This window comes from Ursus maritimus, unplaced genomic scaffold (genome assembly GCF_017311325.1).
Source record: "Ursus maritimus isolate PB19 unplaced genomic scaffold, ASM1731132v1 scaffold_24, whole genome shotgun sequence".
NCBI lineage: Eukaryota > Metazoa > Chordata > Mammalia > Carnivora > Ursidae > Ursus > Ursus maritimus.
The window spans coordinates 43422925-43433428 of NW_024424897.1; the positions used below are offsets into that span (position 1 = coordinate 43422925).

Below are 10504 nucleotides of genomic sequence, written 5' to 3' on the forward strand. Positions count from 1 at the left end.
GAAGGGGCAGAGCGGGAGAGAGAATCTTAAGCAGTCTCCACGTTCAGTGACATGGGGCTCGACACGGGGCTCAATCTCACAACCCTGAGATCATGACCTGAGCCGATATAAGGAGTCAGACGCTTAACCGACTGAGCCGCTCAGGCACCCCTGGTGTAGCTAATGATTTTAAACCACAGGTACAATTATTTTCCCACCTCTGAGGACGGTGTGATTCATTAGAAAACAAGGTTATAAGATGGTTTTGCCCAAGCTGGTGTTTCAAAACAGGTGAAGTTGGAAAGTTCTTTGGCTTCTCTGGAGTTGTGTTTTCAGAGCTGTCAACCCTCAGAGCCTTGAGGGGTTGAGGAGTTCTAGCATATTAAGTTTGAATTCAAACTTCCCTTGGGTTTAAATCCAGAGAGATTTAGAATGGCTATGTTGCAAGAGCTCCCCTAGCTTAGCCTGGGGAGTTAATATGAAATCCATATTTGCTTGACATCTTGATGGAATTAGCAAAGCTGTGGACGTTCACAGCTCCTTTACGTGACTTTCTGCCCATTCACCTGTACCATGCAGTTGCCATTGTGGCAGCTTTTAGGAGGGCTCCAATTTCTCCACTGAAATTTATGGTGAGAGTTAATGGGAAGTTTCAGTTTGGTCTAAGAGTTCTTACCTTTCCCTTGGGAAGTCAATAGGAAATTTACTCAGGCCCTAATCAACAAAAAATGCTCTTGATTTTTAGAGAGAGAGTGCATGCAAGCAGGGGCAAGGGGGAGGCAGAGGAAAGAGAGAAACTTAAGCAGACTCTGCACTGATCATAGAACCCAATGTGGGGCTCAATCTCACGATCCTGAGATCATGACCTGAGCTGAAACCAAGAGTCGGTTGCTTAACTGGCTGACCCACCCAGGTGCCCCAAGAAATACTCTTGCCTCAGACTCCTATAAGGTAACAGAGTCGATGCAAAAATCAAAACAATAGTTAAAAAACTTGGAAAAGTCTTGCTGCTACCAACCCCTTTCCCCTTGCCTCGTACTTATTAAGCAGACAAATATACTTATTTTCTCCCTTTTCCCCACAAAATTCTGCATACTGTGTATACTGTATATTTTTTAATAATGTATCCTACGATTGCTTTCTGCAGTCCAAATATGGTGCATTTTTACTTTATCAGGTTTTATAATGATTTACAGAATGGTAGGAGTAGGGGCACCTGGGTGGTACGGCGGTTGAGCGTCTGCCTTCGGCTCAGGGCGTGATCCCGGCGTTCTGGGATCGAGCCCCACATCGGGCTCCTCTACTGGGAGCCTGCTTCTTCCTCTCCCACTCCCCCTGCTTGTGTTCCCTCTCTCGCTGGCTGTCTCTGTCTCTGTCGAATAAATAAATAAAATCTAAAAAAAAAAAAAAAATGGTATGAGTATACCTACAGCGCCTAAGTTGACACCATATTTTGAAGCAAGATGTTCCATCATTATTTTTACTTACTAATCCACACTTAATGTGAATTAGGGCCCTAAAAGCATCAAAATGTGCTTGTAATATCCTCCAAAGAAGAGAGGACAGCACAACTATTGTACAATGTGGCTCTTGCCCACCTTAACAATAGTTCTTTAGTCACCGTGGCATCTTGGGGATACTTTATTCTCAAGTCATGTCCTCAGTCTATAGCAACTTGTAGAGCAAAGACGTGAACAGAAGATCCTGAAGGTATCTGGTGAGATTTGGTTTCCTTTGTCCTCTGAACTCTTTATCGTTGCTTCTGTTGTTTAATGGCCCTTCAAGAACTGGAGCTGACCTGATGTCATGCTCTATGAAAATCGTTTTCGAGGAAAAGTATCAGGAAGACCCATGCCACAGCAGAGCTTTTTCTCTGCAATGTCTTTAATAATAGCATTTAGCACTCCCTATCCCAGTGCATTTACTGTGCACTGATGCCTCCATGATAACCAGCACTAAGGCGTGGAAGCTGAGCACAGGCACTTTGGCCCTTGCACGGGTCAAGGGCTGTGTTGTGCTTCTAAAACAAACTCCTTTACACCTGTTGTCCCACAGACATCCCCAAACAGTAACCAAGGTTAACTACGAGCTAATCCCAAGAAAACTTTGGTTGCATGGCCTCTGATCAGACTCAGAGCCTGGGATTTTGAAACCATCTGCTCCGGCGTTTCTCATCTGCTGTGTTGTCAGGCATCCAAAAAAAAAAAAAATTGACTTCCCTCAAAATATTAACTTCATTAGGCCTGTGTTCCAGTGGGGGTTTTGGTAGTAGGACTGGACTTTAGCGTTTTGGAAGACAAAGCCCCTTTCCCCTCAGTAATGTTGGGTTAGTAGTGAACGGACAACCCCTGAGGAGATAAGGGGCCTCAGCCTCCTCCCCTTCTTTCCCCTTTCCCGAGAGGCCGAGCCTCTGGAGAATGGTCTATTGACCTCAAATCTTGAGGCATTTTCATAGCATGATTCTTCCCTCAACCCCTCTACTCCTGCCAAGCATCTGCATATACTCTTGGAATAGGAAGCCTGGGAACTCTTAACTCAAAATCATAAAGCCAGTTGTGATGGAACTTTCCCCAGAGGAGAGCTGCTTTTTATATATTTCGGACACCTCCCCAGGACTCTCACAGTCACTTTGAGTTTAATCAGCTTTCCAACAACAGTCACTCACTCTCATGCAGTTTAAGTGATTTATTGATGTCTCTCAGCTATGGTGGCTATGGTTTCAGGGTGTTTCCGCCATCAGTCTATTAAGCAGCCCTTTTCCCTACCAGAGAAGCCCTGCTACTTCATTCCGTTTGACACTCTGTCCTCCTTAACCAGTATCGTTTTTCTTCAGTTCTTCCACTTTGGCAACATAGATCCTCATGGCATCCATCTTGGACATCCCTCTGTTCTCGTTCCATGCCTCCCACTTGGCCTTGGCTTTCACATCTGTAGCAGGTGGGGCAGGGATGTTGCAATCGCCCTGGGTGGCCTGTTTGTAGAAGCTGTACACCAACAGTTTCTCCCGATCACTCACAGGCCCCTTCAACTGCTTGATAGCAGCGCAAGCCATCTCAAACTCCACTTGGCACATTGGGGTTGCTGAGGCCGGGCGCTGGAAGCTGGAGGATGGAGAGTTAGAAACACTGGAGGCTAGTGATTAGGTCAGGGAAGAAGGGAAAGGGAGTAACGGAGACAGGGTTATGTGTGAGAACATAAGGTATTCGTGTGTGTGTGTGTGTGTGTGTGTGTGTGTGTGTGTGTGTTCTCAGAAGACAAACCTGCTGATAAAGTACAGATTGCAAACTGGGCCCATTGGATTGGATCTCCCCCACCGCTGCTCTGGCTAGCAAAGTGCATTTTCTGGGGAGGGCAACCAGTAACAACACTTCAAAGGCGTCTATGATGCCAGAAAATGAAGGTTACTGTGCTTCCGTGAGAAGTACGCGGGGGGTGGGGGATTGTGCGTCTGTGGGGCGGACCAGCTTCAGGGGAGGAAGCCTCTCAGAACGGCACATCTCTGCGGGTTGGTTAGTGGGCAGCCTGGGGAGGGCGTTCAGTGCGGGTGAACTGTAAGCGGGGGATCCCTGGGGGGCCGTGGTTACTGCATGGGCGCGAACGCGGAGCCTGGTGAGTGGGATCCGCTGGGACTCAGAAACTGGGCTGGCCGGCGGCTGGAGAGAAGCGTGGCTCAGCTACGCGAGCACAGGGAACGGTCGGGACCGGCGTTTGGGGGCGGGGCGGGGCACGCTCGATGTAAGGGAAATGTAGGTACTTGCCTGTTGGCTGGTTGGAGACCTCGGGCTGGTAGGGGGCGCTGTGGGCCGGGCTGCTTGGGCGCCGCGAACTGTTGGTGAGGACTGCGCGTGCGCGCGGAGCGGCGGGAGGACTGAGGCCGGCGGCGCCGAGCCAGAGCGGAGATGGTGGGCGGGGACTGAGGCGCGGCCCATTGTCCCGCCCCCACCGAACCACCCATTGTGCCGTGGCGCCTGCGCCGCACTCGGGGCGTCGCGGGGGAGGGGCGGCCCGCGCGGCCCTCAGCGTCGCCGCCATGGACCTAGGTGGGTGTCCGTTCTCGGCCCTCGTGGTCTGCGTCCCGAAACCGGCGACCAGGGCAGTGCTGAGCGCCCCGGGCTGAGGGAGACTTCGGGGTCGGGAGGGCTTGGGAGGCCGGGGGTGTCCTCGCGGCCGGGGGTCCGGAGGCCCGGCTCTCGCCCCGGCCCCGCCGCTCCTAGGCCCGCATGTTGCCCGCTCGGGGCGCCTTTCCACGTGAAGGGCCAAGCGGATGTGAAGTTAGATTTCCTGAAAGGGGACAGGGTTGGTGCACGTGCTTTGGAAAATGCCGGGCTCGGAAGACGCCCCCGGGGGAATCCCGGCTACCCCGACGGTTTCATTTATTGAATGGCTACTGAGTTCTTAAGCAAAGCGTCTTACGCTCGTGAGGTCCTCCTCGATAAAACGGGGATGATGATAACATATCCACCACAGAGTTTTGGGGCGTTTTGATGGAGAGCACGTGTGTACAGTGTCGGGTACGGTGATTCGCGCCCGGCTAGCTCCTCCGAGCTGCACCCTCCGAGGGCTGCAGCAGTCGAGGTGGCACTTTCGAACCTATGGGCGCTTTGATTCTGAGTCCTCACTGGCAGGGTCTGGCAGAAGGGAGGGGGGAGCTAAGTATAAATCGGTGGCTCCTTGTCCAGCCTCCCACCCAGATGAGACAGGAGGCAGTTCCGAGAGAGCTGGGGTGTGGCACCCCACCATGTGCCAGGAAAAGGCTGTGGCGAAATGGTGTAGTCCTGTCAACCAGCCAGGTCCTGAGTGGTGGAACACTAGAGCTGGAAGAGTTTGGAGCCCTGCAGCTGTTTCGATTTCTGTTGGCAGCCCCACCACACTGTAGTTGGGACATCCTGAGCGGAATCTCAGTGTTCCCGTCTCTAAAACAAGGGTGGTTCTCAAAAGGTTGATTTGAAGATTAAAAGAGATCTTGCACAGTGCCTGGCACCGAGTAAGCACTTAATAAACATACGGAGTGGGCACTTAGAAGCACCAGTTAACCAGTAGTGATAAAAACACTTGGGATTTGCCCAGCTATTAACCAGTAGGTCCTGGGACTTAGTCCTCAGGTAGCACAATGAACATAATGTCTCTGGAATCTAGGTATTAGGGGACAAACATCTCAGCTGACTGCAATGAATTTAAATTTACAGAGTCATAAAGGGGACATATTTTGGGAGCCTAGGAGAGCAGCCCGAGCCAAAGGGGGGGGGGGCGGCAGAATCCCCAGTGAGACTTCTCAGCAACCTAATCCTCCTGGGAGTCAAGGTGGCTTGTCTTCAGCAGATGGTTGCATAGGACTGCTGATCCTTTGGCCTTTTGCTGCTCCCTTAAAGTCCAAGGGCAGGATGGTTTTTAGTCTCCTGAATCAAGATTCTCTTGCTGGCTTCTGGCCTGTGAAAACGGGAAAGGTGTGTTCTTGGGGGCATGAGGGAATGAGGAAGGGGTGGCATCTCCAGGCCCTGGGAAGGAGGGGAGAAATGGGGAATACTGACTAGTGAGTAGCGTTTGTACTCTGATTTTGTTTCTGGGCCAGAAGCAGCTTACCTGGGGAAGACCTGTGTCCTTTCCTGTTACTGAGCTAGGGAAGGCAAAGAACAGTGACAGGTTCTGGTCCTGCCAACAATGGAAAGATTTGCAGCACTTTCCAGGCCCTTTGTAGCCAGAGGCTTACTGTAGCTGTATCTTAGTAACACTCAGCAGCTCTGGGAGATGGAGCTGGGAGCTAAGAACACTGAACAACTAGCTCGGTGCTGAGGGCTTGACTAGTATATATCATCGGATCCTCCCAGTCTAATACAAAGTCTGTATTTTCCCCACATACGCAGAAGGGAAGCTCAGAGAAGCTTTAGCTTCTTCTAGATGGTTGAGTTGGGATTTAAAGCTATGTCTAATTAAATATCCCCAAATGCCTTCCTTGATAAGTCTGTTGATTCATGGCTCACTGGAGAAAGGACTTTTCTTTCCCAGTCTACTGAAGTTTATTTTTTTGTGTTTGCCTCTTGGTTTCTACCAGAGAACCAGAGTCTTTGGTAGCTTGTTCTGTTTGACAGAATGAGCTGTGGGGTAGACTGTTTCCCTGAAAGGCAGAACACTTGAAATTTGTTCGCAAGACACGGCTATAAGAGAAGAGAGAGAAGACAGGGCTTGTCTCATTGCTTCTGTGCTCACAGCCCGGGCCTCTGTCCCTCTTAGGCTGTATCATTACTGAGAAGCTCGACTGTCATGTTCCACAATTCGCACTTGGTGGCCCCTGGAGCTTGGCACTGCCGTGCTCTCTCTGTCAGCCCTTGGTCCTCACATCCTCTGCTGGCCCATCCTTTGCTGGAGGGCCTAGCTCTTTCCTTTACACATGCTTTTCCTGCAGGATCTCATTCACTTTGTTCATTCCATTGATCCCCTCTGGGCAGACACCTCCCTGAGCCACGTTGCCGTTGCTGGAGGACGTCTCTACCTTCCTGTTCTACCTCAGACTCCAGATAACCAAAACTGAACAGTGTTCCCTCCAAAGCTGTTCCGATTCTCTGCTCTTCAGCGATGCCCGTTGTCTTCCCAATCCAGGCTAGAGTTTGGGAGGCCTCCTTTATTCCTTAGGTAAGGCCTTTTGATTCCAGCTCTGCAGCGGCTCTTAGAACCCACTCTCCTTCCCCGTTAGAACCCTCGTCATCTCTAACCCCGATGATGACAGCCAGCCTACTAACCGATGTCTCTCCGTCTAACATCTACTGATTATTTTAAAGATTTGTCACCACACTCTTTCTTGTGTGGCCTCTCTCTGTGCAGGACCCGTGAATATCTGTGAGGAAATGACTATTCTGCATGGGGGCTTTTTGCTCGCCGAGCAGCTGTTCCACCCCAAAGCGCTGACAGAATTGACAAAGTCTGACTGGGAACGCGTTGGGCGGCCCATTGTGGAGGCCCTGAGGGAGATCTCCTCCACCACAGCATGCTCCCAGCCCTTTGCCTGGAAGAAGAAAGCTCTGATCATCATCTGGGCCAAGGTTCTTCAGCCCTACCCTGTCACCCCGTCAGACGCTGACACTCGGTGGCAGGAAGATGTGTTCTTCTCAGTAGGCAACATGATCCCTACCATCAATCACACAGTCCTTTTTGAGCTGCTCAAGTCGCTGGAAGCTTCTGGACTCTTTATCCAGCTCCTGATGGCCCTGCCCACCACTATCTGCCGTGCAGAGCTGGAACGCTTTTTGGAGCACATGTCTATTGACACCTCTTCAAAGGATGTGGCCTTTTTCCTCAGCGTCTGGTGGGAAATGATGAAGCACAAGGGCAATCAGCAGGACCCCCTGCTCTCCCAGTTCAGAACAATGGCCCATAAGTACTTGTCCTCTTCAGATGAGTTCTCCCATCCTCCGAAGAGGTTTAAGTCAGACCCGGATGTGTGTCCCACTATGCCCCTGTTGGCCATGCTGCTCACTGGGCTGAAGCAAATCCAAAATCGAATCCTGTGCCCAGGGATGAAGTGCTGTGCATTGGCCAACTTGGCAGACATGCTGACCGTGTTTGCGCTGATGGAGGACGACCCCCAGGAAGTGTCTGCAACCGTGTATCTGGACAAACTGGCCACGGTGATCTCCGTGTGGAATGCGGACACCCAGAACCCGTACCACCAACAGGCGCTGGCGGAGAAGGTAAAGGAGGCGGAACGGGACATCAGCCTGACCTCCCTGGCCAAGCTTCCGAGCGAGACGATTTTCATCGGGTTTGAGTTCATGTGCAGCCTGCTGCGGGAGTGGGGGGAGGAGCTGCAGGCCATGCTCAACGGCAGCCAGGGGACAAATTATGACAGCTACCGGCTGTGCGACAGCCTGACCTCCTTCAGCCAGAACCTGAAGCTCTACCTGGCTTCTACCAGCCTGTCCAAGGAGGAGAGGCAGGTGGTCTCAGAGCTGGCAGAGTGTGTTGGGGACTTCCTGAGGAAAACCACCAGGGTGCTGAAGAACAAGGGCTTTGAGAAGGACATCACTGCCTCCATTGCCATGGCCATTATTGAGCAGAAGATGGACCGGCATATGGAAATGTGCTACATTTTTGCTTCTGAGAAGAAGTGGGCCTTCTCGGAGGAGTGGCTAGCCTGTCTGGTGAACAACCGGGACCTCTTCCGAGAGCCAGACTTGGTGTTAAAGCTGCTGGAAACCGTGATGGAAGTTACCATGACAGACAGAGCCATCCCTGAATCTCAGATCAAACAAGTGATCGGCTTGATTCTAGAATGCTATGCAGACCTCTCGCTGCCAGATAAAAACAAAGTCCTCTCGGGCACCCTGCTCTCCTGGGGGCGGAAGGGTCTCTCTGAGAAGTTGTTGGCTTACTTGGATGGGTTTCAGGAGGACCTCAATACAACTTTTAACCAGCTCGCACAGAGTGCCTCTGAACAGGGCTTAGCTAAAGCTGTAGCTTCTGTGGCCCGCCTGGTGATATTGCACCCGGAGATGACAGTGAAGAAAATGTGCAGCATGGCTGTGGTCAATCTTGGCACCCACAAGTTCCTGGCTCAGATTCTCACTGCCTTCCCTGCCCTTAGGTTCATGGAAGAGCAGGGTCCAAATCCATCCACTACTTTTGTGATGTCATGCCTCAAAGAAACCGTCTGGACAAAGTTCTCCACACCCAAAGAAGAAAAGCAATTTTTGGAGCTCGTGGGCTGCCTGATGAACCCTGTGAAGCCCCAGGGTATCCCGGTCGCTGCTCTTTTGGAGCCAGATGAGGTGCTAAAGGAGTTCGTCCTGCCTTTCTTGATGCTGGATGTCCAAGAGGTGGACCTCAGTTTGAAGATCTTCATCCAGACTCTGGAAGCAAATGCATGTTTAGAGGAGTACTGGCTCCAGACGTGTTCTCCGTTCCCCCTCATCTTCAGCCTGTGCCAGCTCCTGGATGGCTTCAGCAAATACTGGCAGCTCCCCAAGGAGAGACGGTGCCTCTCTTTGGACGGGAAGGATCTGGTGATCCACATCCTGGAGATCCTCTGTGAGATCATATTGGCGAATGCGGAGACCTTCTCCCCAGACACCTGGATCAAGTCCCTGTCGTGGCTCCACCGGAAGTTGGAGCAGCTCGACTGGACGGTGCGCCTGAGAATGAAGACCCTCTTCGAGGGCCACTTCAAGTGTGAGGTGCCGGCCACACTTTTTGAGATCTGTAAGCTTTCTGAGGACGAGTGGACCTCCCAGGCCCACCCTGGGTACGGTCCAGGCACAGGGCTGCTTGCCTGGATGGAGTGCTGCTACGTCTCCAGCAGCATCTCCGAGCAGATGCTGTCCCTCTTGGTGGTAGATGTGGGCAACCCTGAGGAGGTGAGACTGTTCAGCAAGGGCTTTCTGGTGGTCCTGGTACAAGTCATGCCTTGGTGCAGCCCCCAAGAGTGGCAGTACCTGTACCGGTTGACCAGGAGACTGCTGGAGAAACAACTCCTGCACGTCCCTTATAGCCTGGAGTATATTCAGTTTGTTCCTCTGCTCAACCTGAAGCCCTTTGCCCAGGAGCTCCAACTCTCCGTACTCTTCCTGCGAGCTTTCCAGTTTCTCTGCAGCCAGAGTTGTCGTAATTGGCTTCCTATGGAAGGCTGGAGCCACGTCGTCAAACTTCTGTGTAACAGTCTGACCGATCTCCTGGACTCGGTTAGGTTGATCCAGTCAGGTGGGCCTTGGGCTCAAGAACAGGACCTGACCCAGGAGACCCTGTTTTTCTATACCCAGGTGTTCTGTCATGTTCTGCACATCATGGCCATGCTCCACCAAGAGGTGTGTGACCCGCTCTACGTTCTGGCCTTGGAAATCCTCACCTGCTACGAGACCCTGAGCAAGGCCAACCCTTCTGGTAGCTCCTTGCTCCAGAAGGTAAATGAGCAGCGCTTCTTGAAGTCCATCGCTGAGAACATAAGCCCCGAGGAACGGCGCCAAACCCTGCTGCAGAAGATCAGCAACTTCTGACCTCTGTACGTCGGAGAACAGCGGGCCCCGACTTGGTGGGGCCTGTGGGGGCTCGAGCTGAGAAACACAGGCTTTTCGGTTACGTGACATTGTACACGAGCTAAAGAAGTATATGGCAATAACTGTAAAGAAAATAGTTTCTTAGGTGTTTGTAACATACAAATTATAGAATTCTCGTTTGAGTTTCATCGTGTCTCTGAGTCTTTCTTGTCCGTAGTCTAGGCTTAGATATGCTCTGCGATTGGGCTCAGCTAAGACATCAAGGCAGGCTGGGAGGAACTTGTTCGTAACTGGACTTACCCACCCTAGAATTTGGCACAGAAGTCCAAAGGTGGAACCACCCAAGCGGAAAAATTACAAGGTATATGTTCTTTTGCACTGAAACCCTCTTTAAGAGTCATTTCGTGGTGTCTTGGAAAGGGCAGCAAGAAAAAAAAACTCTTCTGCCACCAACTCGCCATGTGATTTGTGAACCCAAGAGCCCTGCCCCACTGCTAAAGGAGAACATTGGACCAAGAAAATTAAATGTCAGGGAGTAGACTAAT

General features: G+C 51.6%; 2 protein-coding genes across 3 annotated transcripts; one reads left to right on the top strand and one right to left on the bottom strand.

Annotated features, from left to right (window-relative positions):
* Positions 1–2649: 2649 nt before the first annotated feature.
* Positions 2650–3934, bottom strand: LOC103667187 (diazepam-binding inhibitor-like 5). Its single transcript, XM_008695302.2, has 2 exons — positions 3738–3934; positions 2650–3080 (listed from the first exon to the last, which is right to left on the bottom strand). The coding sequence occupies exons 1-2, from the start codon at positions 3932–3934 to the stop codon at positions 2789–2791; spliced, it is 489 nt and encodes a 162-aa protein (XP_008693524.2). The 3' UTR covers positions 2650–2788.
* On the top strand, positions 3574–10147 carry GEMIN4 (gem nuclear organelle associated protein 4). Of its 2 annotated transcripts, XM_008695304.2 has the most exons (3): positions 3574–3588; positions 6423–6606; positions 6796–10147. In XM_008695304.2, the coding sequence occupies exon 3, from the start codon at positions 6819–6821 to the stop codon at positions 9957–9959; it is 3141 nt and encodes a 1046-aa protein (XP_008693526.1). In that variant the 5' UTR covers positions 3574–3588; positions 6423–6606; positions 6796–6818; the 3' UTR covers positions 9960–10147. The 2 variants fall into 2 exon arrangements, with proteins under 2 accessions (XP_008693526.1, XP_040497044.1); XM_040641110.1 differs by lacking the exons at positions 3574–3588; positions 6423–6606 and adding an exon at positions 3947–4019.
* Positions 10148–10504: the final 357 nt, after the last annotated feature.